This window comes from Anguilla anguilla, chromosome 5 (assembly GCF_013347855.1).
Source record: "Anguilla anguilla isolate fAngAng1 chromosome 5, fAngAng1.pri, whole genome shotgun sequence".
Lineage (NCBI taxonomy): Eukaryota > Metazoa > Chordata > Actinopteri > Anguilliformes > Anguillidae > Anguilla > Anguilla anguilla.
The window spans coordinates 64,083,348-64,110,400 of record NC_049205.1 but is presented as its reverse complement, the minus strand read 5'-3'; the positions used below and the strand labels follow the sequence as shown (position 1 = coordinate 64,110,400).

The 27,053-nt window shown below is 47.6% G+C and overlaps 2 protein-coding genes and 8 non-coding genes across 11 annotated transcripts in view; 4 read left to right on the top strand and 6 right to left on the bottom strand.

Moving 5' to 3' along the window:
• The first annotated feature begins 234 nt into the window (after positions 1-234).
• Positions 235-321, top strand: trnay-gua. The gene is given in 2 exon segments: positions 235-271; positions 287-321. It is a non-coding gene; the product is annotated as a tRNA-Tyr (tRNA).
• Positions 322-562: 241 nt separating this feature from the next.
• Positions 563-634, bottom strand: trnaq-cug. Its single transcript has one exon. It is a non-coding gene; the product is annotated as a tRNA-Gln (tRNA).
• A 435-nt stretch (positions 635-1,069) lies between these two features.
• Positions 1,070-1,141, bottom strand: trnaq-uug. Its single transcript has one exon. It is a non-coding gene; the product is annotated as a tRNA-Gln (tRNA).
• Positions 1,142-2,078: 937 nt separating this feature from the next.
• trnay-gua lies at positions 2,079-2,166 on the top strand. The gene is given in 2 exon segments: positions 2,079-2,115; positions 2,131-2,166. It is a non-coding gene; the product is annotated as a tRNA-Tyr (tRNA).
• Positions 2,167-2,407: 241 nt separating this feature from the next.
• trnaq-cug lies at positions 2,408-2,479 on the bottom strand. Its single transcript has one exon. It is a non-coding gene; the product is annotated as a tRNA-Gln (tRNA).
• Positions 2,480-2,923: 444 nt separating this feature from the next.
• On the bottom strand, positions 2,924-2,995 carry trnaq-uug. Its single transcript has one exon. It is a non-coding gene; the product is annotated as a tRNA-Gln (tRNA).
• A 279-nt stretch (positions 2,996-3,274) lies between these two features.
• Positions 3,275-3,362, top strand: trnay-gua. Its single transcript is given in 2 exon segments — positions 3,275-3,311; positions 3,327-3,362. It is a non-coding gene; the product is annotated as a tRNA-Tyr (tRNA).
• Positions 3,363-3,879: 517 nt separating this feature from the next.
• trnaq-cug lies at positions 3,880-3,951 on the bottom strand. Its single transcript has one exon. It is a non-coding gene; the product is annotated as a tRNA-Gln (tRNA).
• A 2,799-nt stretch (positions 3,952-6,750) lies between these two features.
• On the bottom strand, positions 6,751-13,248 carry LOC118227903 (cerberus-like). 2 transcript variants are annotated; one of them, XM_035418952.1, is made up of 3 exons: positions 13,191-13,248; positions 7,285-7,739; positions 6,751-7,143 (listed from the first exon to the last, which is right to left on the bottom strand). In XM_035418952.1, exons 2-3 carry the CDS (start codon positions 7,717-7,719, stop codon positions 6,847-6,849), a joined length of 732 nt encoding a protein of 243 aa, XP_035274843.1. In that variant the 5' UTR covers positions 7,720-7,739; positions 13,191-13,248; the 3' UTR covers positions 6,751-6,846. The 2 variants fall into 2 exon arrangements, with proteins under 2 accessions (XP_035274843.1, XP_035274842.1); XM_035418951.1 differs by lacking the exon at positions 13,191-13,248 and adding an exon at positions 11,392-11,594.
• The window catches only part of LOC118227902 (tetraspanin-5-like), a 25,774-nt gene continuing 10,327 nt past the window's right edge, over positions 11,607-27,053 (top strand). Inside the window, exons 1-2 of the mRNA XM_035418950.1 lie at positions 11,607-12,135; positions 23,686-23,736. Coding sequence (XP_035274841.1) covers positions 12,055-12,135; positions 23,686-23,736 — 132 coding nt within the window. The 5' untranslated portion in view covers positions 11,607-12,054. The remainder of the gene's footprint in view (positions 12,136-23,685; positions 23,737-27,053) is intronic.

Below are 27,053 nucleotides of genomic sequence, written 5' to 3'. Positions count from 1 at the left end.
TGGTAGTTGATTGGTAAGAATGCATTCACATGAAACTAAGTGTATGTGCGATTTAGAATTGTTGTAGGTCAAAATCTTTTTCCAAACGTGAACCAAATTAGAGCTATTGTTAATTTACCATTTTGGACTATAACACATCTGTGAAGGGATTAATGCTGCAAACACCATGGAATTGAAATGAGAAACATTTCATGCTTACCGTCATGCCAAACATGCCAAAACCCCTCTGTGTGCCCTTCGATAGCTCAGTTGGTAGAGCGGAGGACTGTAGTTGGACCTTGTTGAAATCCTTAGGTCGCTGGTCGAATCCGGCTCGAAGGAGGGTTGTTTTTAAAGAGCAGCGATCAGCGTTTCCACGTTCAACGATATCCAAGACATGGAGGTGGCGATGACCATGCAGAACACCGAAAGCAAACTAGAATGAGAATCTGTTAGAACTGTCTTCTCTGTGTACTCATACTGGAGAAGGTCTTTTTACTCTGACAAACATGCACATTTCAGTTAGGTGACAGTGTTATTCATGAAAACATTTCATTTGGGCATCAGTGAGTTCCTAAAACCAAGGTTCCACCGAGATTTGAACTCCGATCACTGGATTCAGAGTCCAGACTGCTAACCATTACACCATGGAACCCCACACCGACCTAAGCAGATGGCAGTGGCAGAGGGAGATCAATTAAACTATGATACCAACGAGAAACTATTTGTTTTCTCATTCTAGTTCATGTTTCAGGTTATTTGTTTTTGTTTCAGTGTTGTCTTTAATACATCTGTAAATCAACAAGTCTTAACTTTAAAACAAGGAACTCCTTCAACTCAGCGGCCTAAGGATTCATAATATTTCTCACTACGGTCCTCCATGCTGGCTATAGAAGGTCGCAAACAAACCGCATTGGTTGTTTTTCAAATACACTTTTAAATCACGTATTCTGAGCCCACGATGCACAAGACGGCACACTCACCCAGACACTGCACTACAATGGAGCAAGAGTACCCATCACTTTGGTTTATTCAGGAAGAATTCTTAACTTTAATGGAGGATGTTAAGGGCAGCAAGATTACGCTGCACAGGTTCCACCGAGATTTGAACTCGGATCACTGGATTCAAAGTCCAGAGTGCTAACCGTTACACCATGGAACCCCTCAAGTGACTATTCGTACAACCGAGTTTCTAATGGAGACATTTACAACAAAAATTAGTTAATCTAAAATGTGGGGAGAAAAGTGTGTAATTGAGCCGGTGGTCCCGGAGAGCCTCAGGGTCTGCTGGCTTTCGTTGAGACTCAGCACTTCAGCAGCACAGCAGGTGATCAGGTAAAGCAGGTGATTACACAGGTAAGTCAGGTCTCCCGGTTTCCTGGGTCAGTTCTCACCACTGTGGTTGAAGGCCGGCCCAAGCATGTGCCCCCACCGTGAGCGACCAGCTCCAGTTTCCCTCTATGCAGGATTCCTAACTTGTTCTTTGTTGGTTGGAATGGTCAGAAAAGCCAAACAAAAAAAAAAGTACACTTGCTCAGACTACAACAGGCCAACAGGAAACTCTTCCTTGCAGTCAATACCAAAAATGTTTGCCACTAAGCAGCATTTGAGGCCTGTAGCACCCAATGTGCTCCAGATTGAGTCTCTGACTGAAATGGGAGCAGAGCAATAAAAAATGGACCTTCTTAAAACCTGCCCCCAGTCACCTGATCAGTCACAAAATGGCCTCTTCCCACAACTTCAACATGACGAGACTGCACCACGTCAGCAGCCAACACTCCGGAAGGACAAGGTAAAAAGGAAAGGCATCAATGTGTGCCTGCAAATATGCTAGTCCAGGTTGGGGTGTTGTTGTAATGGTAGTTGACTGGTAAGAATGCATTCACATGAAACTGGGTGTATGTGCAATTTAGAATTGTTGCAGGTCAAAATCAAGAGTACTTTTTCCAAACGTGAACCAAATTAGAGCTATTATTAATTTACCATTTTGGACTATAACGCATCTGTGAAGGGATTAATGCTGCAAACACCATGGAATTGAAATGAGAAACATTTCATGCTTACCGTCATGCCAAACATGCCAGAACCCCTCTGTGTGCCCTTCGATAGCTCAGTTGGTAGAGCGGAGGACTGTAGTTGGACCTTGTTGAAATCCTTAGGTCGCTGGTTCGAATCCGGCTCGAAGGAGGGTTGTTTTTAAAGAGCAGTGGTCAGCGTTTCCACGTTCAACGATATCCAAGACATGGAGGTGGCGATGACCATGCAGAACACCGAAAACAAACTAGAATGAGAATCTGTTGGAACTGCCTTCTCTGTGTACTCATACTGGAGATGGTCTTTTTACTCTGACAAACATGCACATTTCAGTTAGGTGACAGTGTTATTCATGAAAACATTTCATTTAGGCATCAGTGAGTTCCTAAAGCCAAGGTTCCACCGGGATTTGAACTCGGATCGCTGGATTCAGAGTCCAGAGTGCTAACCATTACACCATGGAACCCCACATCTGCCTAAACAAATGACAGTGGCAGAGGGAGATCAATTAAACTATGATACCAACAAGAAACTATTTGTTTTCTCATTCTAGTTCATGTTTCAGGTTATTTGTTTTTTTCCAGTTTTGTCTTTAATACATCTGTAAATCAACAAGTCTTAACTTTAAAACAAGGGACTCCTTCAACCCAGCGACCTAAGGATTCATAATATTTCTCACTACGGTCCTCCACGCTAGCTATAGAACGTCGCAAACAATCCGCATTGGTTGTTTTTCAAATACACTTTTAAATCACTTATTCTGAGCCCACGATGCACAAGACAGCAAACTCACCCAGACACTGCACTACAATGGAGCAAGAGTACACAATCACACTCAGCACTCTGGTTTATTCAGGAAGAATTCTTAACTTTAATGGAGGATGTTAAGGGCATCAAGATTATGCTGCACAGGTTCCACCGAGATTTGAACTCGGATCACTGGATTCAAAGTCCAGAGTGCTAACCGTTACACCATGGAACCCCTACAATGGTCTTATGGTGAAACAGGTTTCCTGCACTGAAGACTGGATTGGCTTTAATGCGGTATTTTCAGACGCTAGCAGTGTGTCCCCACGGTGCTATATTTTGGACCTCATTTTGGACTATAACACATTTGCATTGGGATTAATGCAAACACCATGGAATTGAAACGAGAAACATTTCATTACAGCAGAACAGAAATATAGTAACGCCACATACTGTGCTGGAGAAGACTGATGGAGGGTGCTGTGAAACGTGTTGCCAAAACCCCTCTGTGTGCCCTTCGATAGCTCAGTTGGTAGAGCGGAGGACTGTAGTTGGACCTTGTTGAAATCCTTAGGTCGCTGGTTCGAATCCGGCTCGAAGGAGGGTTGTTTTTAAAGAGAAGTAATCAGCGTTTCAACAATATCCAAGACAAGGCATGGAGGCGGTGATGACCATGCAGAACACCGGAAACAATCTAGAATGAGAATCTGTTAGAACTGCCTTCTCTGTGTACTTATACTGCAGAAGGTGGTTTTACTCTGATAAACATGCACGTTTCAGTTAGGTGACAGTGTTATTACATTACAGGCATTTGGCAGACGCTCTTATCCAGAGCGACGTACAACAAAGTGTATAACCATAACCAGGAACAAGTATGACGAAAACCCTAGAGAGAAGTACCGGTCCAAGTACAGGGAACAACCGCATAGTTCAACTTGGACCCTGATGGTTAAACTGATTAACACTAACAACGAGAACGGCAACAACGCAATCTATGGAAAAATAAAAATAAATAAAAATACAATTAGTCGTTAAGACAGGCGCATCGACTAAGTCACCTATGAACCTATGTTATTCATGAAAACATTTTTTTTGGGCATCAGCGAGTTCCTAAAGTCCAGGTTCCACCAAGATTTGAACTTGGATCGCTGGATTCAGAGTCCAGAGTGCTAACCATTACACCATGGAACCCCACGTCAGCGCTGTTAGATGAGAGTGGCACAGGAAGATTAGTACAGTTTAAAAGTTCGACAAGGTCAAGACAGAAACATCTGAGGAACTGTAGCCAGATAAATAAGTTTATCTATTACGAGCATGCTTATCCTGCTCGTGCTACATGGGTGTAGCACACAAGTGTTCAGTTATCAAGCCATAAACTCGCTATGAACTACACGGCTTAAAATACCTTATCTTTCAAGGAAAATTAATTGTTCTTATTTAGTTCTCAGTTCGTTCTTCTTCTTAAGCTGAATATGAATAAGATCTGCTAACTTCTCTAAAATCAAATTGATTTAATTCATAGCCCATGTACAGTATAGGCCTACAATTTTAGATTATTAAATGGGTTATTAAATGCGCACAAATTAACAGACGTTCTTTGTTCTATAATTTTGTCTGGTTGCATCTTGATCTCCGGCTGTGTTTGCCCAATAGAGTTACGGTCAGTGCTTATAAAAAAAATTGTAATTGTTCTAAACTTTTAATAATTGAGTAAAAGTGGGGGCCCTGCCTGCTGTGTGCTTCTAGCTCTGTGATGTGCTGTGTCGGCCCTAATGCTTTTTCCCAGAGCGCCTTGCACTGCTCACTTCCTGTCCATCACGCTGTAATCAGCAGTAAAAAGCGTCAGCGCTGCTCTGTGCGATCAGGCTCACCCTGAAGCCGGATGCCTTCTGGGAAAGGTGTCAGTGATGAAGACTCCGGTCTGCTGTCCTTGGCTCTTCACTTCCTCCCTGGCGTTGTTTCAGCGGTTCGAGTCGTGTCACTTCCTCCCTGGCGTTGTTTCAGTGGTTTGAGTTGTGTCACTTCCTCCCTGGCGTTGTTTCAGGGGTTCGAGACGTATCACTTCCTCCCTGGCGTTGTTTCAGGGGTTCGAGACGTGTCACTTCCTCCCTGGCGTTGTTTCAGTGGGTCGAGTCGTGTCACTTCCTCCCTGGCGTTGTTTCAGCGGTTCGAGTCGTGTCACTTCCTCCCTGGCGTTGTTTCAGCGGTTCGAGTCGTGTCACTTCCTCCCTGGCGTTGTTTCAGCGGTTCGAGTCGTGTCACTTCCTCCCTGGCGTTGTGTCAGGGGTTCGAGTCGTGTCACTTCCTCCCTGGCGTTGTTTCAGCGGTTCGAGTCGTGTCACTTCCTCCCTGGCGTTGTGTCAGGGGTTCGAGTCGTGTCACTTCCTCCCTGGCGTTGTTTCAGCGGTTCGAGTCGTGTCACTTCCTCCCTGGCGTTGTGTCAGCGGTTCGAGTCGTGTCACTTCCTCCCTGGCGTTGTGTCAGGGGTTCGAGTCGTGTCACTTCCTCCCTGGCGTTGTTTCAGCGGTTCGCGGCGTGTCACTTCCTCCCTGGCGTTGTTTCAGGGGTTCGAGTCGTGTCACTTCCTCCCTGGCGTTGTGTCAGGGGTTCGAGTCGTGTCACTTCCTCCCTGGCGTTGTTTCAGCGGTTCGCGGCGTGTCACTTCCTCCCTGGCGTTGTTTCTGCGGGTCGCGGCGCGTCGTGGCGGTGCGGCGGCTCTCCGGCTCGGCCGGGTCACAGCTGGGGTCGACGCCGCGGACGAGGGGCGGGGCTTGCGGTCCGAGGTCATCAGTCGCCGCCCTGTGGATGACCCGGCCGGTGACATCTGCTCCCCCACAGGAAGGGCCTCCGCTGACACTGAGCAGCTGAAGTGCAGAGGGCTCCTGGGAAAGGTCAGCTGAGTGGCATTCGGGTTAAATTTATGTTCAATTTACAATCATATGCACTAATGCAGAAACACACACACACAAATGCAATACCGTATAATTTAATCATAATTTGTCTTTAAAAGACTCAAACAAAATGCCTAATATATAGATACCGCTTATTCATCCCTAATAATGTATACCCCCGTCGATAGGTGTCACCCCTCTGAGGATCAAAGCTGCCCCCTCCCATCCGCCCCCACCCCCACTCCCATCCCACCATCTGTTTGGCACCTGTTTGGGACTGATGTGTCCCCTGCCGGGGGAAGGGGGGGGGGGGGGTTTGAGAGTGGGGAGGTTTGACCCGCCCCCTTTAGCACTGTCGCTTTGCGCAGTTAGAGTGGAGTAATGAGGAGTCTCCCCTGGTGAAGACCGGGCCGCTGCAGGGTTGCCAGGAAGACCCCTGTCACATGCAGACACCTGGGGCCTTTGGGACCAAACCCATGACTGACAGCCCAGGTCAAACCTTTTTTCTTTCTTTTTTACAATTATGTGCCGATAGGCTTGCTGTGGATATGGAGTCTCTGGTCAATCCTACGTTTTCTGATTTTGTATGTTATATAAATACATATATTATATTGTATTTGAAAACAGTGATGTTTGTATGGGCCCTGGGATTTTGTCCCCATGAGATCTCACACTGGGCCCCACCAGGCCCCAGGCCACCTCAGAAAATTCTCTGTTCTAATATTTTTGGAGGGCCCCTGTCAGGCAGGGCCCTTGGAATCAACACCACCTTGCCCCCCCCCCCCCCAACCCCCACGTTTGACTCCTAAATTCAGAAGATCAATAGACTGCTTTGTATTGAGGGGAAGTTGCTTTTACAGTGTTATTTACATTAATAAAGGAGAACTCTACACTTAATTTAGTGAACAGTTTTTATTACAAAAGTCTTACTTTGCATTCAAGGAGAAAATTAACATTTGAGAGTTTGTTTGGAAACATTGGTTTTTATACAATTTTATACAAAAACAATCTTGCATGGGACAAAACCCAAACATCAAATTAAAAACACATTATCGAAACCAATAGCACAACATATAATTACATCTAAAAATACATAATGGATCGATAATAGTAAAAAAAACATACTAAAAACGGGTATATACAGGATTTTACAAAGGCGCTCCGTTGCGCCTTTGCGCGCGAGATGCAGTTTCCACTAGGCCTGGTTTCCGAACAGGCTGGGGTCGATGAGCACGGGTCCGTTGTGGTGGTGAGAGTGCCTGCCTCTCTGCACCTCGCACTGGCAGTCCTCCACCATCGTCACGGCTTTGGCCACGCGCGTGTCGCCCGCGCATTTCAGATGCACGGTCTTGCGGCTGAACTTGACCGGCGAGCAGTAGGAGCAGAAGGTGTAGCGGCCCTCCTCGCTGCTGGGCACGTGCACGGAGCTGCACCTCCCGAAGCACAGGTGATTCTTCAGCACGAGCGTCTCGCAGTCCTCGTGAACCACTCTCTAAATAACAAATGGCAGCGGCTTCAGTACAGTTTTGCTCAGCCGAAAAACATGCAGATTATCAAAATTCTAACAATGACTATAACATTCATCCCAGAAAACCCAAACTAACAAAATGCACCATTATAGGTTAGTTCTTACCTGCAGAAAGGGGATTTTGCGGCACTTTTCCTGGTGTACCTCATTGTTCCTAATGGGTAGGATGGACTGGAAATCGGATCTTCTCCTTAACATGAAGTGGTTCCAGAACTTTTTGGCATTTTTAAGAGAAGGGGCATCGGTGGGATTCAAGTTATCGGCAGGAGGCGTCGGTCTCTGATGGCTCAAGAGGGCTTCTTGGGCTTGGTTTCTGGATACGCCGAATTTTCTGAGAGAATTTTCCGGTCTAACGCTACGGACAGTTTTGCCGTCGGCAGGGCGAGTCTGGTTGAGCAGCTCCTCCATGGCCCTCTTCAGATGCGCCGCGCTCGCGCTGGTCTCCGGATCCATCTCCGACGTCAGGTAAGAGGCGACTTTTCTTTGCATGTCGCCCAGTTTACTACCGAGATAGCGACCTCGAATGCTCCATCCGTGCATTTCTGTCTGCGCTGCGCTCACTAGAAGAAAAAAAGTCAAAGGGAATAATAACATCGCTACTCCGTTACCTGTGAATTCCGTTTCCAAAGTAGGCTACGCTAACGCTGCGCTCGAGAGGAAAGTTCGTAGTCCTGAGGTGCGCGGAACGCCGCTGTCTTTTATCATAGGGGAGTCGAGCGTCTCCCATTGCTACTGATGACCATGGGGAGTCTTCTCGTGGCAAACTTCCCAAACACCTTTCAAGATTTTAATTATGATAAAGCACGTGCTTAAATGAACGCCTTAACACATCAGTGGTTCTGGTGCAAACGCTCTTCTTTGATGTCGATTCCTTTACTGGAGTAAGGACAGTGTTTATTGTTGTGAGTGTGGATGTGTATTCGAGTATTCAAAATCTATTAAGTCCTTCTCTGGTGAAATATTTAAGGCAAGAACAGTTAAATACTGTTATACAAATATAAACATGCTATAAACATGTTTATTTTAAACAGAAATGTAACAGACCACGGCTATGGACTATATTCACAGGGAACACAATTCAACAATATTATAATTAATGTTGAGTATTTATTTCATTATTTACTCGTTCGGGATAAGATGATAGCATTGTAGAAAATTAAAAAAACAAAAACAATAACGAACAGAAATCTCAATTTCAGGATCTAAATATTTAAACACAAAAAAATTAATGTTTGTTCAAATATATATAGCTATATATACCACAGAGAAAAAAAAAACTCTTCAACATGCACAAAGATATTTTTTAGAAAATATTTTATTTTAGGAGAGGGGATATGGTCATATTGTAGCTGTGGAATATGTCTATGATACATTTTAAAGATCTCAGGGCCTGTACTGACCCAACACATATTGAACTTAAACTTTTTAGGATCCATTCAATGCCATTTTAAGGCTTTGGTTGATCTGCTGGCTTTGATTTAGCAATAATCTTCCATTATAATAATATAATATAATATAATAATATAATTCCTCCATTATATTTATCTGGAGGAATATGCCATTGGGATGGCAGTTCTCAAGATTAGGTCTAATTAGTGGCACAGTAAACCTATCCATTGTGTGTATATGTGTATTCAAACATGCAAATGACCAATACACATTTAACCTTAATTAGACTTTTAGAATCCTGTCTTAATTAGACGGGTTTAATTACCTTGAGTAGCTGTGTGATCTTTTATAAATGACTTGATGACAGTCTTTTAGTTCCCTTATTGTGGTAGGTGTGTGGTACATACTGTATATATGTTAGATTTAGATATATGCTATATACAGTATATCTCAGAAGTATTATCTGAAGGTGTTCTTCAAATTCATTACTTTTGTTCTATTTGAGAGAAGTAATCCAGGGGTAAGATAATCTGTTATGGACTAACAAACAAGATCACATTTAAAGTCATGCTCCAAATCTAACCTGGTTTAAATATGTACAGCATTTACTGCTAAAAACACGGAAAACAGTCCTGCAGAGTCCCTGAGAATTTTCAGCAAAGTATGTTACGAACCAAAACCTACAGCCAGGTACAAGAATCACTGTTGCCAGCGTACAGGATGTGTGCTAATATATGACATTTTAAAGCAGCAGTCCTTAGCCCTGGTCCTGGAGAGTCTGCTGGTGTTTGCTTTGGGCCACAGATTCTGTTTTCTTCTGCAGAGGTTCCTTCCGTCCTCTCTGCTTCTTAACTACAGGATGCTCCAGCTGGTAACTGGACTTTCTTGTGCAGGTTTTGCAGGACAGAACTTCCAGTGCAATCAGTGTTTTTTTCATCGCAAGTTAAACTTGACCAGAATGCGAGCTGTGTCCCTTCGGTCCTGTCTGCTTCCTAACTGCAAAGTGTTCCGGCTGGTAACAGGAGCTTCTTTCTACTTCCAGTGCTGCTGCATTTTGCCATCTTGCCTCGAAATTAATTTTCAGGGGCTAAAAATGAGAACATTTTGGCTTCAGCGGTTTGGATACGGGACTTTCACTGTTAAGAACAGAGTTGAGTATCTGGTCAGTTTATAGAATCTGTGTTTCCAGGGCTGTGTGTCACTTGGATAAAGCTCCATGTGTTCCCAAGTCAGCAGCAGTGCTACATATCTTATTTACTTAGCTTATCTACAGCCAACATTTAACATTATATTCAGGATTGCACTATCATTGCAGGTAACTCAAATTAAATAAGGTAATCAATGGGACAATAGACTCAGGCTTTAAACCTGTAGCTTGGTTAGAGGTTGTGTCTGCTAATGACACTGCCCATTTAATGATAATAGGCTGAATATTGTGTAAACTAGCCTGTGGTGAGTTAAGGAGACACTGGCACACTGAATTAAAATTCTCCCAAATGAGACGGATACTGCAGTTCAAAGAGTGCATCTAGCTCCCCGGGTGCTTGTCAGGTATAGGTGTATAGCTTATAGGTATACCTGGCAGAGACCTGTGCAGGAGTAAATGTTGTTTAGACCATTAAACTTGTGTAGGAGTGTTTTAATATGGTATACAGGTATACTACGTTACCTGTGTACACTTTACAGGTATATCTCTTTACCTGTACACAGGCATCACTTCTTTAACTGTATACAGGTGTATCCTGTTACCTTTAAAACCTTTCTAATTTGAGTGATTATTTTTACCTGTATAACTGCAGCCATGTTAGGCACTGCCAGGCTGAGTGCAGTTAGAATAAATATCTGTGGGAAGGGTGTCTTTTTTAACCTTGTGATTCACCTTAGCCTGTGTCCTACAGTAGCCAGCAGTCAGGGGTGGAGGTGGCCTGTCGTACATGTGGGTGCGAGGCATCACAAGAGCAGACTGGTAGGTAGACCAGGTATTCCCAAACCAGGTATTTCAAACTGGGTGTACCCAAATCTTTAGCCTCCTCAAATGACCCCCATCACACTAAAATATCTCACACCTCTATCTAGGACCCTGTAAAGGTGTCCGTGCAGTGGCTGACCAATGCAGGAGCACATGGAAGTCTTTAAAAAATGGAAATGCATAAATCTATGAATGTATGTCAGACGTGTGTTCACTACCTAATGAAAACGTAATAAGTTACAATTATCAAGTTGTAGAAGGCAGAAAAAAACAGACAATTTTTTCAGAAATTCCCAAATATGTCATTTGTGTATGCATGCAAATATCCTTATGGTGGAATGGAAAATATTTATTACCAGTGTTAATTGAATCTGCTCTAGCTCTCTCAGCTCTTTAAAAAAAAAAAAAAATGTAATCCTGATGTTTTTCTTGAGGCAGTGAGTCGGCCGGAGGAGCCACCAGTACTGGGGCTGTATTTGGCTGCTAAGCAACAGGTGGACACGGACACATTAACTTAAGGAAAATACGCGTCCCAAACCAGCCTCTGCTGCCCTCTACTGGTCACATAATATACAACAATCTTCCCTTTCTGTATTCCTTAAACTGTATTCCCTAAAGATGTTCTCCTATCTTTCACTCACATAATGTATAATATACATACATATTTTAAGATACACACACACTCTGTCACACACACAGATCCCATTGACACAAGCCATTCTGATCTATTCCGACACACGGGTAGGCCGGCCTGTCTGCATGGATACAGTTTATCCGCTGCTATTTCAAGCGCATCTGAAATACCGTTCCATTTCCCAGGGAAGTAAATACACGTATGACTTAATTTCTCCCACCTGCCACTTTCGTAGCGGTTCTGAATTCCGTATTCGCCCTTATCCCCATCGCATTGGCCTGACAGCCCACATAGCCTACGCAGGACCCACGCTTATGTATGTAGATTTAAAAATACCCTCCGACTGTGGTCAAAACTGAAAATGCACACTTGCGCAACGATAACCATTCCTAATTTTAACATCCACTCGGATTCAATCCAAAATAATAATCGTGAAGGGAAGTCCAACCCATTAAAGCATCAACAAAGGTCTCATTGGTGGCCGGGAGTGTCTGTCACCAAACAGCCATGAGAGGGGTGCACATGAACTGGGCTGAACAGCGATATTCCATGGATTAAGCTCCGATATTCCGAACCGTGTTATCTGAGGAAATATAGGATTGCATTATAACACCAGGCGACTGCGTTTTAATGTGAAGCGACGTATTCTGTAGCTGCTCGCGGAAGCTGTTTCGAGACCGTGGCCGCGCCGGGAGGAGATGTTGTTTTCTCTTATTCAGACGCGACTAAAACGGCTCGAGCGATTCTAAACGCGTCGCTAGACCGCCGTCCAAGTCGGGGGTTAATTATCATCGGATCCCCGAACCTGTCTTACTCTGTCCATATCACCCAACAGCAAACAGCTACGTCTTATAAGCGTATAGCTTATTCATGAAAACCGAGCATGTCAGGTAAACACTACAAGGCGCACGAAGTCAGTTGCTGCATCAAATATTTTATATTCGGGTTCAATATAATATTTTGGGTAAGTGCCTTTTTTCCTGTACGATCTTCCTCCTGACTGCAATTGCCTAATGTTATATTTTATGATGTGCTAACAGTAACTAGCCCGCAACATTGAGGCTTAATTTGTGATTTTCTTTGTTTTCCTTCGCCTGTTTATTTATTGTGAATGAATGAATGTAATGCAGTAAATGTTAGGGAGAAAAGGGGCCAGGGCATTATGACTCTTCGTTATATTTTGAATTCATACGACATGTATTCAGATTCCAACTTCCTCTGCCAGTGTTGCTTAAGCTATTTATGTAGCGCTATTTAGGTTTGTTGTGCGGACCGTTAAGACAGTTTGGTGAGCTCGTCTGTCATTATTTCAATACGCGCCCTGAAGAGGCAGCGGATAATCCGCTTAATTTCTCGCCGTCTCTTATCGTTAGCGGTTCCATTTTGTGACAGCCCGCCGCCGTGTCTTGTGTGGTGGACGAGCGGTTTTGCTGCTGCAGGTCTTAATTACGACACGATTATCTTTCACGGTAATTGTACCCTGCTGGGGGCCAGCTTGTTCACTGATACTGGCGAACGCTGTACCGTACCGTGGTACCGCCGCGCGGGCATTGTGTCGAGTTGTTCCTCCTGTCTGTTCTCCGCACAAAGCCGCAGCCTTCTCCGCTTTTACAGAGCTGAATTTGGCTCAAGTTCCTCTGTATACTGCGTGCGTATAAATATTGGCAGTTGCATAAACACTTACTTTACCTTGACAGTGTAACGACCAGTTTGTGTGTCAGTGAAGGAAAACTGGTTCAACCGATGGAAAAAAACCCTTTTGTTTTTGGTATCCTCTAACGCAGTAAAATGCAAACGCATCAATGCACGATCGCGCCTGATGTCAGTCAGTGTACACCCTCATCATCGGACCTCAGTGTTAAAACCAATATTTCCTCACGTGCACCGTCCGATGATTGTGCGTTGCCATGGTCTTAATGGTCTTACTTTTGAAAGTCCACTGAGTGAATGTCGTGTAACGAATGAACGAATGATGTAATAACTAGGCACTGTATTGTGCACACAGCGTAGGGTACATACCTTAACGAACTCAGGGCTCTTTCTTCTGTATACAGACCTACAGGAACTTGGTTTGAACAAGACCTGGGAATATGGACGGCGTGCTACACATCCTGACCGTTCAGAAAAAAATAGGATATTGTTTGTCGTTCCATTGTGGGAATTTCCGTTATTTTTTTTTGCAAAGCATTCCCTATTAAAAAAAGTCTCAGACATATTTGCAGCAGTTTATTTCAGTAACGCGAAGTGAACACACTGTGTATTTCAGTAACGCGAAGTGAACACACTGTATACTTCAGAAACCGAAGTGAACACACTGTGTATTTCAGTAACGCGAAGTGAACACACTGGATTTCAGTAACGCAAAGTGAACACACTGTGTATTTCAGTAACGCAAAGTGAACACACTGTGTATTTCAGTAACGCAAAGTGAACACACTGTGTATTTCAGTAATGGGAAGTGAACACACTGTGTATTTCAGTAACGCGAAGTGAACACACTGTATTTCAGTAACGCAAAGTGAACACACTGTGTATTTCAGTAACGCAAAGTGAACACACTGTGTATTTCAGTAATGCGAAGTGAACACACTGTGTATTTCAGTAATGGGAAGTGAACACACTGTGTATTTCAGTAATGGGAAGTGAAAGGACTTGTTTTTGCTGGAGGTTTAACGCAGCTGAAGTTGCAGGTGTGGTCTGATGCTGGGTCTGTCAGCCTGTGGAAGATTGTGTGGTTCTTTGCCCCTCTTACCTGGTGGGCTTGTGTGTATGTGTGTGTGTGTGTGTGTGTGTGGGGGGGGGGGGGGGGGGGGAGGGGGGCGGGGATCTCCCCCCCGACCCCCCCCCTGCAGCCCAACAGATGGACTCATATAAGTCATGCTGGGTTTTGCATCATGTTAGCAAGAGGTAAAAGTGAAACTTAAAGTTGTACACCCGCGTTCCAACAAACACCTGGATCCATGTGCACCCCCCTTCCAGTAAATCCACTCATCTGCCACTGAACTGTGCTGGAAGCATTTCAGAAAATTTCAGGAGACCATAGTGCCTCCCCCCCCCACCCGGAAGCCTGTCCTCATTTCCCTCCTTGCAGCTCCTGACCCCACCCCCCCCCCCCCCCCCCCAGTTTCCGCCATCGTTCACTCAGAGCCCCCATTGTGAATAAGAGCAAGTGCAGTACCCCCAAAGACTCCCCCTCCTCACCCATCCCCCCGCCCCCCCATTTGCCTGCTAGAAACGGTGATGTAATCCGTCTCCCAGGGACGCCTATGTGCGAGTAACCATATGGCCACTGACAGAAAGGGGGGGAGGCGGGGGGGAGGGGGCAGGCAGTTGAGGGGTGGGGGGGGGGTCAGCAGGGATGACCTCCCTCTGTGCGTCACAAAACCTTTTTAAAAAATATCCCCACCGTCCAACTAACCCTAACCCTAACCCTAACCCTAACCCTAACGATGTCTGCAGATGAACTGTCTGTGTCAGTGCCTGTGTCCCTTCTGGCATCCTCTGGTCCCTGGAAAACACACACACACTCGCACGTACACACACACACACGCACGCACACACACACACACACACACACTCGCACGTACACACACACACACACGCACGCACGTACACACTCGCACACTCTCGCGCACACACACACACACGCACTCTCGCACGTACACACTCGCACACTCTTGCGCACACACACACACACACACACACACTCGCACGTACACACTCGCACACTTTCGCACACACACTCACACACACACACACAGGCACACACTTACACGTACACTCTCGCTCACACGCACGCACACACACTCACGCATGCATGCACACTCACACACACACACACACGCAAATGCACACGCACCACAACTGGCAAAAAAATACTACTTGCATTCCCTACATTGCAGACTGGCTGTAATAACAGCAATGCGTTTATTTAATTCTACACAGTAGCAGCAGTATCCTGGCTCAGTTAATGGACTTAATGGAGTTGAGTGAGAAGAGTTCGTTATGAGTTAAATGGAGTACGTGCACATGGCCTGTGCTAAACTTCAGTTCACTGCCCTTTATCAGCAAAAAGGGATGAGGCTGTGATCCACTGTTTCCTGCCTTTAGCCACTGGTTACTGTGGAGAGGTTCATAAGTGTGGAGCGCAAGTCTGCTTCCAAACTCAATCCCTCTCACTGGCTGAACCAAAGTCTGTCTGTCTGCCTGCCTGGTTTTCTGTTTGTCTGCCTGTCTGATTGTCTGTCTCTCTGTCTGTCTGTCTGTCTGCCTGCCTGTCTGTCTGTCTGTCTGTCTGTCTGTCTGCCTGCCTGCCTGCCTGTCTGCCTGCCTGCCTGCCTGCCTGCCTGTCTGTCTGTGTCTGATAAGGCCTATAGTTGCCTGAAGTGCTGCCTGAGTTCTGCATTTACTCAGAAGCCCTCGATCTCACGGTCGTGTCTGGAGCGAAAAAGAAATCCCGGAATCTTCCAGAACACTCGCGTCCCCTCTCTGTTTATTCCTCGTCGCCGTGACCGCAGCAGCAGTAGCTCCTCTGTCCTCTGCCAGAAGAACGTTTTTGTGACGTTAGGGGAGTCCCGGCACCCCTCCCAGCTGTTACTCTTCTCCTCAGTCCTTTTTGCAGATTTTTAACAGCGTGCTTCTTTCACTTCGCTGATTTACATTTGGCTGACTCAGCTCTAGGATGATTGACAGTTTGCAGCGCAGGGCTTTCCCCGCGAGAGGTGGGAATTAAATGTTGATGAGGGGCGAGGAGGCGGAGAGAAGGTGCAGTGTATGAATAAAGTCAGCCTCAGAATGCTCCTCTCGTGAGCGAGGAGGTGGCGAGGAGGCGAGGAGGAGGTGCGGTGTATAAATAGAGTCAGCCTCAGAATGCTCCCCTCGTGAGCGAGGAGGCGAGGAGGAGGTGGTGGCGAGGAGGTGGCGAGGAGGTGCGGTGTATAAATAGAGTCAGCCTCAGAATGCTCCCCTCGTGAGCGAGGAGGTGGCGAGGAGGCGAGGAGGAGGTGGTGGCGAGGAGGTGCGGCGAGGAGGTGTGGTGAGGAGGTGCGGCGAGGAGGTGTGGTGAGGAGGTGTGGTGAGGCTGCGAGGAGGTGGCGAGGAGGCGGCGAGGAGGTGCGGCGAGGAGGTGGTGATGAGGCTGCGAGGTGGTGGCAAGGAGGTGGCGAGGAGGTGCGGTGTATGAATAGAGTCAGCCTCAGAATGCTCCTCTCGTGAGCGCGGCTGAATAGTTCGGCTCTGCTCTTAAAGCTCAGGGAGGTTCGTGGCGGTGGTGGCGGCTCCCCGGTGTGGGTCGCTCGGGGCGTTCACAGGGCCCGGGGCTCCGCAGCGTTCGCCTCCACGGTCTTCCTCAGAGCAGAAACCGCTGTGTGCAGACCTGCGTCACATGACCCAGGTGGGAGGAGCCTGGGGCTCAGTGGTAAATGCTGATAATCTCTATCTCTGCACACAGTACACAGGTAACAGAGTTTAGCTGGGGACCATGCTTACGGCCATTTCTTATCCACGTTGTTCTTACTCATTTCTGTCTCTCAGCCATTTAACTGTTTGCTGGTCAAAATGGTAGAGCAGAACTGACTCAAAAGCAGTCAAGTGGAAGAACTTGTTGGATGGTTAAAATGCTGTTTCTCCAGTTGACTAAAAGGGAAAGATGAGCTTCCTTTATAGTCCTGTGCTGTTTCCGAGAAGCAGGCTGATTATTGAGTGTTAGCCTTCAGCTTGCTGTGAAAGAGAGAGAAGCGAAAGAGTGAGGCGAAAGAGAGCATGTTCTGTTCTTTCAGCAGAGCCTCGAGTGTGTACAGCTGGGGTCTCAAACTCCAGTCCTGCAGGGGGCGCTGTGTCTGCAGGTTTAACTCCAATCCTGGAGGGGGCGCTGTGTCTGCAGGTTTAACTCCAGTCCTGCTGGGGACGCTGTGTCTGCAGGTTTAACTCCAGTCCTGGAGGGCCGCAGCATCTGCAGGTTTAACTCCAGTCCTAGAGGGGGCACTGCGTCTGTGGTTCTTTATTTAATCTGTTGATTTAGGCCCTGTTTCCCAAGTTTCTGTCTCCCAGTAAATGTCAGCTGTTGTGTGACCCTAACGTCCTGTCTGGTGTCTGTGGTGTGGTCATGGATGCACTTTTCGGCGTTCGACAGTCAGAGTTGAACGGGGGAACTTTGGACGGAACGACCCTGTGGACCGGCAGTACGCTGTGTTATATTCCCTCTAACCGCACTCCCTGAAGAAGGCAATTCTGCCGTGTTACCCTGGCATTTAGCTTCATCAGACACCCCTACTGCAGTCTCTCCTCCTGCTGGGAGCCTGGAACGAGGGGAGGGGGGGGGGGTGGTAGTCATGGAAACAGATTAGCTCACCCCCCCCTACTGAGAGTGGGACTTCAGTATTTATGAGGTAATAGCCTGTGATGTCAGCCCCCCCCTGAGTGAATGAGAGGTACTGGGGGTTGCTCTTTGTGCTGTTATCATTCAGATCCCTGTTAATTTGGGTGGGAAACAATGGGGGGGGGGGGCGGCGGGGGGGGGGCCGTCTGTTACCGTCGTGCCTCGTGTTACTAAGATAACTGGGAAGAAATTCTTTTGTCAGATGGAACCCCCCCCCCTCCTACCCCCCACCCCCGCACTGCCGTCTGCAGTTTGATTTCTGCCATTGCCATCCTGGTTTGGGCTGCAGAGAGGGCTCCTGCTTGGCGCTGCGGTCTGTGTGCCAGCTGGAGCCCGTCTGCAGTCTCACGTTGCTGTGGCGTTGGTGGCAGCGGGACGTTGCCGTGGCGTTGGCGGCAGCGGGACGTTGCCGTGGCGTTGGCGGCAGTGGGACGTTACCGTGGTGTTGGCGGCAGCGGGACGTTGCCGTGGCTTTGGCGGCAGCGGGACGTTACCGTGGTGTTGGCGGCAGCGGGACGTTGCCGTGGCTTTGGCGGCAGCGGGACGTTGCCGTGGCGTTGGCGGCAGCGGGACGTTGCCGTGGCGTTGGCGGCAGCGGGACGTTAGCCGAGCCATGGCGAACTTCGGTGACGTTGTCACCGTGCGGCGGTGTGATTGTGATGGAAGACAGTCTTACGGTGAAATGGTCTTTGCATCTTATTTTAACCTCAGCCAGGTGGTCTGGCTCCGATTTGAATAGCACTGTCTCACAGGGTGCATGATGCGGTCCCAGGGTCAAAGGTCACAGGGGTCAGGGGAAGTCCCAGCTAGGGTGCAGGATGCAATATGAATAACTCCCTCTGATTGGTCCGTGTGTTGTCATGGGAACCAGATCACCCTTCTGAAGGAGGCGGTGAGAGCTCCCTGCTTCCCACTGTGTAGGAGACATAGGTGTGTATCAGACTGTTAGCACAGAGGTTAATTAGACTGTTAGCACAGAGGCTAATATAAAGAGGCAGATGTGGATGTCAGACTGTTAGCACAGAGGCTAATATAAAGAGGCAGATGTGGATGTCAGACTGTTAGCACAGAGGCTAATATAAAGAGGCAGATGTGGATGTCAGACTGTTAGCACAGAGGCTAATTAGACTGTTAGCACAGAGGCTAATCTAAAGAGGCAGATGTGGATGTCAGACTGTTAGCACAGAGGCTAATCTAAAGAGGCAGATGTGGATGTCAGACTGTTAGCACAGAGGCTAATTAGACTGTTAGCACAGAGGCTAATATGAAGAGGCAGATGTGGATGTCAGACTGTTAGCACAGAGGCTAATATAAAGAGGCAGATGTGGATGTCAGACTGTTAGCACAGAGGCTAATTAGACTGTTAGCACAGAGGCTAATATAAAGAGGCAGATGTGGATGTCAGACTGTTAGCACAGAGGCTAATTAGACTGTTAGCACAGAAGCTAATATAAAGAGGCAGATGTGGATGTCAGACTGTTAGCACAGAGGCTAATTAGACTGTTAGCACAGAGGCTAATTAGACTGTTAGCACAGAGGCTAATATAAAGAGGCAGATGTGGATGTCAGACTGTTAGCACAGAGGCTAATTAGACTGTTAGCACAGAGGCTAATTAGACTGTTAGCACAGAGGCTAATCTAAAGAGGCAGATGTGGATGTCAGACTGTTAGCACAGAGGCTAATATAAAGAGGCAGATGTGGATGTCAGACTGTTAGCACAGAGGCTAATATGAAGAGGCAGATGTGGATGTCAGACTGTTAGCACAGAGGCTAATTAGACTGTTAGCACAGAGGCTAATATAAAGAGGCAGATGTGGATGTCAGACTGTTAGCACTGAGGCTAATTAGACTGTTAGCGATGTTAGCTCTAGGCGACCGGGGTACAGTCGAGCGCAAGGCAGCGGGTTGAGTTTCCTGCTGACCTGGGTCTCGCACTGCATCATGGGAAACAGCCCGCTGATGCACGCTGTGGTCTGGCCTGGTAACCATGGCGACCTGTCCAAATGCCACTGCCTTCTTCACTCCCTGGCCGCTCTCAGGCAGCTGTGCGGGGGGTCCTGAAGGAGTCTGTTCATTCTTCTGCCTGTGTAAAAATAACGGACGAGACGGACAGAGTGGAAATTTTCTCACTGAACAATTTGATGATTTTTTTGACATCAGCACGATGCTCATAATGAGACGAAATTAAAGCAAGGATTTCAATTAAAGCAGGGTCACAATGTCTGCTGGTCTTTATCAGCCGCTTATTCTGAGGATTCTCGCGTGGTATCGGTCGGCACTTCATGTGCCAGTAACTCTGTGGTTAGGGAACTGGGCGGGGCTCACAGGTGTGAGTCCCAGGTGAGGTGCTTACTGTCTCTGGAGGATTACCCAGGTGTGTCAGTGGGGTTTTATGGGAAAATGCAGGCCTAAGCTGTGTAAGTGTTTGCTTAATGCATCAGCAGTTTTATGTTTTATGTGCATTTAGGCCTTTATCAGATGCCGGTATCCAGAGCTGCTGACTGAGTGCTCACTCTCTCTGCACATGCAGCTGGATGCTTACTGAAGGGATTCAGATTAATGAAGCACACGTGTGCAGCTGCACCGCGATGGCGAAGTGGGCAGTGGTCTTCATTCCTGGTCCTGGTCGCTGTTATTAAAGCGAAAAGAAAAGCCAGCAAATCCTGTGACCCGCCTGGACCAGGACTGAAGACCACTGCTCTAGGGCATAACAGCAGTGCCCCGTCTGGGAATCAAACCTGCAACCTCCGCAGGAATAAGCCCAGTTCCCTGACCAGACTCCCTGCCCACTCTTCCAGGGCCTCTCTGTTAGTTTGGTGGCGTGTATAGAATCCACGCCGTTGCGGCTGTCAGCACACGCTCCCTCTGCATCGTAGCGCTCGCACACACCTGGCCTGGCAAGCGCTCGCGGCGTGCAGGCTTCACTTCCTGCTCGGGAGGAAGTCCGCTGAATCTCTGTAATTGCTCCGTCGGATACGCATCACATTTCCATTCTGCTGTTCAGTCATTCGCCAGATGCTGTCAGATGCAAAGCTTGCAGTTTTTTTTGTTTTTCTTTTGGCATAAAATCTCTCTATGCAGCTGAATGGCTGGAGAAATGCTGACTATGTGCCTTTGCTCCACGGGTGCAGCACCAGCAGTGCCCCAATCGGGAGTCAAACTTGCAACCTCAGAGTTAACTCCGGTCTTAATGTGACGAGTGTCGGATTTCTCGACAGATCCAGAACTACGTGTCACACTTGGAGATTGTGGTTCCAGGCTCCACAGGCTTTTAGCATTTAGCAGGTTTTATTTAGAAATTCTCTTAAATGCGTTTTGTGAACTGCAGTCTTCCTCCCACACGTAGCTAGACTACACCCCTCAGGAGAGGCTAGACTACACCCCTCAGGAGAGGCTAGACTATCACCCCACAGGAGAGGCTAGGCTATCAGCCCACAGGAGAGGCTAGGCTATCAGCCCACAGGAGAGGCTAGGCTATCACCCCACAGGAGAGACTAGGCTATCAGCCCACAGGAGAGGCTAGGCTATCACCCCACAGGAGAGGCTAGGCTATCAGCCCACAGGAGAGGCTAGGCTATCAGCCCACAGGAGAGGCTAGGCTACACTCCACAGGAGAGGCTAGGCTATCACCCCACAGGAGAGGCTAGGCTACACCCCACAGGAGAGGCTAGCCTACACCCCACAGGAGAGGCTAGGCTATCACCCCACAGGAGAGGCTAGCCTACACTCCACAGGAGAGGCTAGCCTACACCCCACAGGAGAGGCTAGGCTATCACCCCACAGGAGAGGCTAGCCTACACCCCACAGGAGAGGCTAGGCTATCAGTCCACATGTGAGACTAGTCTGCCTACACTAAGAGCACATGCTAAGACACATACTGTTGTTGTTGTTTGTATCTTTTTATTTCCATTCTTGTCAAGTTCTGGCTCTCCCATAAGCATCCAGGCACTCTTGTCTGGTGCTTGTAAGGTTGGCTATTCATAATGCAACGTTACACCCATCTTGCGAAAGCGCGAGGGTGAAGAACAGAGGTCTCGTGGGATAGCGTTTAGTTGGCGGCGCCCCGAGCCTGAGCTGGTTTAGGCGGGCAAACGGGGGGTTTGGACGTCAGGATGGCCGCCATTGTTCAGCTGTCCTCCCCCACCCCCTCCCCCCCTCCGCCTCGGAACAATGGCTCAGCAGTTCCAAAAACCGTTTAGACTGGTCTGTGGGGGAGGGGGGAAGGGGGAAGGAGGAGGGGGGGAGGGGGGCAGGCGGGGGTGGCTTATACTGTAAGGATGAATTCGGCGCTTATGAAAGAAACGCATTCTGCAGCGAAGTCTTTATGATTCCGTGCGGAGGAAAATCAGCTCTTGGCAGAAACGCTGGTGCATTCAGAGCTCTGGTCCTTCTCTCTCACGAGAGGAAGAAGAAGAAGAAGAAAAAAAAAACAAGAGTTCAAAATCATTTCTTTGAGTTTGACACTGACGGACACTGAAGTCTGCTGAGCTGTAGGTGCTGTGTGTGGTGAAGAAATATGAACTCCAGGTCAGGTCATAAAGGCGTCTGAGGGATGGAGAACTGATCTAGAATCAGTTCTTTCCTGTCCATATCCTGACCTTGTTCATTATGCTCTAAAAGGGCCAAACTGATCCTAGATCAGCTCTGAATACAGGGTCAGGTCCCATAGTTACATATGTTCCACAGAAATTACATTGTACTGTTGGTTGCGACTCGTTTAGCAAATATCCTTCTCTGGCAGTGGGCAGTATTTACATCCTGTTTAAAATCACCCTTGTTTTACGATGGTCTACATTTTGTTTTCTTTCCCAATTTGGCATGTCCAATCCAACCTGAATTTGGAACGTCCATTTCGGGGACTGTGTACAAGCATCCATCCCTGCAGTCGGGTCTGGCGCGGGCCGAATTTGATCTGAGTCCGTGGCGCACACTCACGTCTGAAACTTTTGTTCCCCTGCTGTGATCTCCACCGCTGATGAGACAGACATGCACACACTCTCCCCCTGAGGCACAAGACGTCGCCAACTGTTTCTTTTCATACCGCCCTGCTCACACAGACGTGAGTCGGAGGAAGACACTTCACGTGCAGCTTCGACCAGCTCAGTGTCACAGGTGTTAGTTCTAGAGTAAATGCCAGTTAACGTCTGTGTGACTCATTGTTGCTTTTTTCCTTTGCTTCGTAAGTCAGTCCGCAGCACTGGGCAGAGCGCAGTAATCTTTGTTTTAGTTAAGAGATGGAGCCGATGTTTATAACAGAAGACGGGAGTGTGGAATTACACAGCCCTCTCGGGGGGATAACTAGCATGTTCGAAAAAGCCTTTGACAGACACAAGGTGCAGTTTTCTTTTATGCAGTTAAGAAGGTATATGTACAGTAATGCACCTGGGTGTGGGGGGTGGGGGGGGGTGTGAGATGTTGGCCCCCGTCTGATTTGTTTTCAGCCCCTATTGCATCTCTGGGTACAGGGCGTTGTCCCTGCAGTCTCCTGTGTCTGTGTTTTCAGACCAAACGCTGTGCTTTTCATTCAGACTGAATAACCTGTGAAGCTCTCGGCTCTAAATGGTTTTTATTCAGACCGCGTCCTTTGGCCTGAAGGTGTTCTTTTTTTGTTTTTGTTGTTTTTTTTCTGCTTGCTCAGATCAAATTCAAGTAAAAAAAAATCCAGATGGTTTTTCTCCGCGCTCCTCTTCCTCATATTCCTAATTCGTGATGATAGGGGCATCAGCCTGACACTGAGCCTTAAGATGGAGGATCCCGGCTTCTGAATCACTAGGGCAACGACGCTTTGCTCCTGAGCGTTGTTGGGGTGCTGCAGGAACGTGGTGTCATGTGTTGGCCCTGTGCTCTGTGTGTGTAGGGAATGGGGGGGCAGGGGGGTCGCTATGGAGCGCAGTTCCCTTTCTAACTTTTTTTATTTGGCCACTGTCCCACTTTAGGGCCACTGTCCCACTTTGGGGCCACTGTCCCACTTTAAGGCCACTGTCCCATCTTAGCAGGACTGCGTCTGTATCCAACATGCCGTGCAGGGTTTGATATCTCATCCTGCTCGAGCTTGTTTTGCCTGTTTTTAAGCGTGTATTTTGTGTGTGTTAGGGTGATATGATCATCAGTCTTTTCTTGTCTTTTTCTCTTTTCAGCTGCTGGGAGTGGCCTTCCTTGGGATTGGACTTTGGGCATGGAGCGAGAAGGTGAGTGTGTGTGTGTGTGTGTGTGAGCATGTGTGTGTGCATGCGCGTGCATGTGTGAGCGTGTGTGTGTGTGTGTGTGTGTGTGTCTGTGTGTATGTGTGTGTGTTTGTGCGAGTGTGTGTGTATGTGTGTCTGTGTGTCTGTGTGTATGTCTGCGTGCGTGTGTGAGCGTGTGTGTGTGTGTGTCTGTGTGTATGTTTGCGTGCGTGTGTGAGCGCGTGTGTGTGTGTGTCTGTGTGTATGTGTGTGTGTTTGTGCGAGTGTGTGTGTATGTGTGTCTGTGTGTTTGTGTGTATGTGTGTGCGAGTGTCTGTGTATGTGTGTGTGTGTGTGTATGTTCTGCTATTCTAGAGAGGTCCCTCCGTCCCTATGCAGTGACTCAGCCCTAGTCAGCACTGGCCTGGTCCGGATTCAGCACCAGACCGTGAGGTCCATCTGTGGGGTCCATCATGGGGTCCATCATGGGGTCCATCTGTGGGGTCCATCATGGGGTCCATCATGGGGTCCATCATGGGGTCCATCCCCAGACTTCAGTACTGAGCTGGAATTCCTGTGCAGTGCTTTCCTCCACTTCTCCCAGGGCCAGCACTCCCATGGGAAACATACTTTTATCTCACTGAGTTTTAGCTTAAATAAATAAACATTTAATCCAAATAAATTTTTTAAATGGATTTAGACTGCATTAAAAAAATTGTTTCTGTCTCCCTACTGCTAAGGCTGTCACATTCCAGTTTGATGCATCTCCTATAAATTAATTTAATGGGTCATGTGACCGAGTAGGCTGCTGTGGCAGTGGCTTTCTGTGCTGAAGAAACAGCAGCGCTGGAAACTCCTGTTCCCAAACGCTGCCTCCTGTAGTTAGGAAGCAGAGAGGGCTGAGGGAACACTGGAGCTGAGTGGAGGATCTGGGGGCTGTTCCATAGATAGGGGTCATGGTGGCTGTTCCTCAGACAGGGGTCATGGGGGCTGTTCTGCAGTCAGGGGTCACGGTGGCTGTTCCTCAGACAGGGGTCACGGTGGCTGTTCCTCAGAGAGAGGTCATGGGGGCTGTTCCACAGGTTTAACGGCACATTCACAGACTGACTGGCCTGCTGCTGGGCCCTCAAAACCACAGTCCCTAGGAGCGCTCCACACTTTGGACCCAGGAAGTGTGGTAAACACAGAAAACACAGTCTTAGTAAGCTGTTCCCGGAAAGCGTGGTGTAATGAGCATGATTGTGGCTTTGCTAGTTATGACTGATAAATACGTGTCTTTGTGGTGCTGATTCATACACAGCTGCACTACAGTCTTTGATGTGATGTGAAGCTTTAGTTTCCTTTTGAACTTTTGATCAGTTGCTGTAATAGTTAGAACCCTCCGGGAAAAATATAATGAGTTCTGAACAAAGCGGGTGGCACAATGGTGCAGTTGTCTCAGAAGCAGGAGGTTGCGGGTTTGAGTCCTGGCTGTTCTGGGAGCCTGCTTGTTCTCCCTGTGTTCGGGTTTGATCTGGTTTGCTCTCACGATCTACAGACAGAAAATTTGTCTCCCTGGCTAACTCTGGCTCATTCACGGAAATGTTATTAATGTGAAAATTAAACTATCAAATAAGCCAATGAATTAAGAACACGATTCACATTTTAAAAATGTGCATTCCTTTGTTTACACACACAATGGAGTCTGCACTTTTTCTTTTCTGAGTTTCTGGGTCTTTTAAGTGTGTAGCTTTTGGACAGGAAGTCCGTCATCCGGTGAATAGAGCCATTTCAGTCACATTTTGACTCATTCTTGGGAGCCAAAAATGAATTCACTTGAACGGGGGTTGTAGTGAAGTTGACTGCAACTCCATGTAAATCGTCTGTAATAGTTTGACATTCCTGGGTATGTGCAGACTCTGGGAGGGATGTCTGTGAATGGAAGTTTGAACAGAGAGGAAGTTTGTGGGCGGCGGAGCTGAAAGCTGGAGATTGTTGGATTTTTGAGTTCCCTCTCTAAAGTGGCGGGGATTTCAGACTCAAAAGACTCGCGTTCCGCTGGGGAACTGTCAGCCAGCACCTCCACTGAAGCCTGTTTTTCACCTCCAACTTCAGAAAGCGAAAGCGAGTGACACTGCGGTGTAGTTTTAAAAAATATCTGCTCTTATCGCTGCGTGTAGCATTGCAGTGTCGCCCCCTCGTTCTCTGTCGAAGGCAGACCTTGGCTTTCTCCGAACGCCTTCGCTGCCAAGCCGGCCGATGAGGTCATCCTGGGAGAGAGAGGCCTTCTGGGAAGGCTACATGGAAACAGTGACAAAACAGAACTTTGTCTTTCAGTCAACAAACCGGAGCGAGGATGACTGGGAAGAGGGGCGGGGCTTATTGCCCATGAGAGAGAGCCTCTGTTCTTTGTAGATGTCTAACTCAACCGCTGGAAATGTAGAAAATGCACACCCTTTGTCCCTATGGATGAGAGCGGAGTCTTTGGACTTTCTGTCTCTCTTTGGACATCCTGTCTCACCCTTGTTGCTTGGTTTCAGAGTTACTCTGATATTACTCACAACTCAAAACATTTCCCCTCTGTTTGAATGAGGGAAATGATTCAGTTGAAATAAAGACTTAAAACACTTGATCGGTTTTCAGTGGAAAAGGAGTGGTGCCAGTCACTGGGTGACATCACAGCCCTGACCGTTACTCGCTACATTTCGGCCATTTTGAGACAGATCATGTTCAGATAGTGGGGGGGGGGAGAAACCCACTCAGCAACTCACCGATTTACTGATAAGTAACACAGCCCTCTTCCTTTTTAAGGACTCCACGCGCCAGGCAGCACAGCCTGTGTGCTTACCCCCCAAACATAAAGACAGACTCAGGAGTTGAGCGAGTGTGTCCGCTGTGTGAGCTCGTACTTTGGCACTGCACACACAGGATGTGCCTGAGCTGTGTGAACAGGATGGAAACCTAGCTGCAGGTCTGCAGGTGAGGTGTAGGTGAGGTGTACCTGCAGGTGAGGTGTAGGTCAGGTGTATCTGCAGGTCTGCAGGTGATGTGTAGGTCAGGTGTACCTGCAGGTCTGCAGGTGAGGTGGAGGTCAGGTGTAGCTGCAGGTCTCCAGGTGAGGTGGAGTTGCACAGACTCTGTGCTTCTCTCTGCAGTTACAGTTTGGTGATTTCAGGCGTTTCGCAAATGTTCTTATCCAGAGAAACTTACACAGCTTACATCCTTTACATTACCATTGATGCTCATATGATGTAATAACTCATCATCGATTTCCGCGTGATGCCATGAAGTACTTCATTGTTTATGTCCATATGATGTCATACATTATTGTTTATGTCCATATGATGTCATACAGTACATTA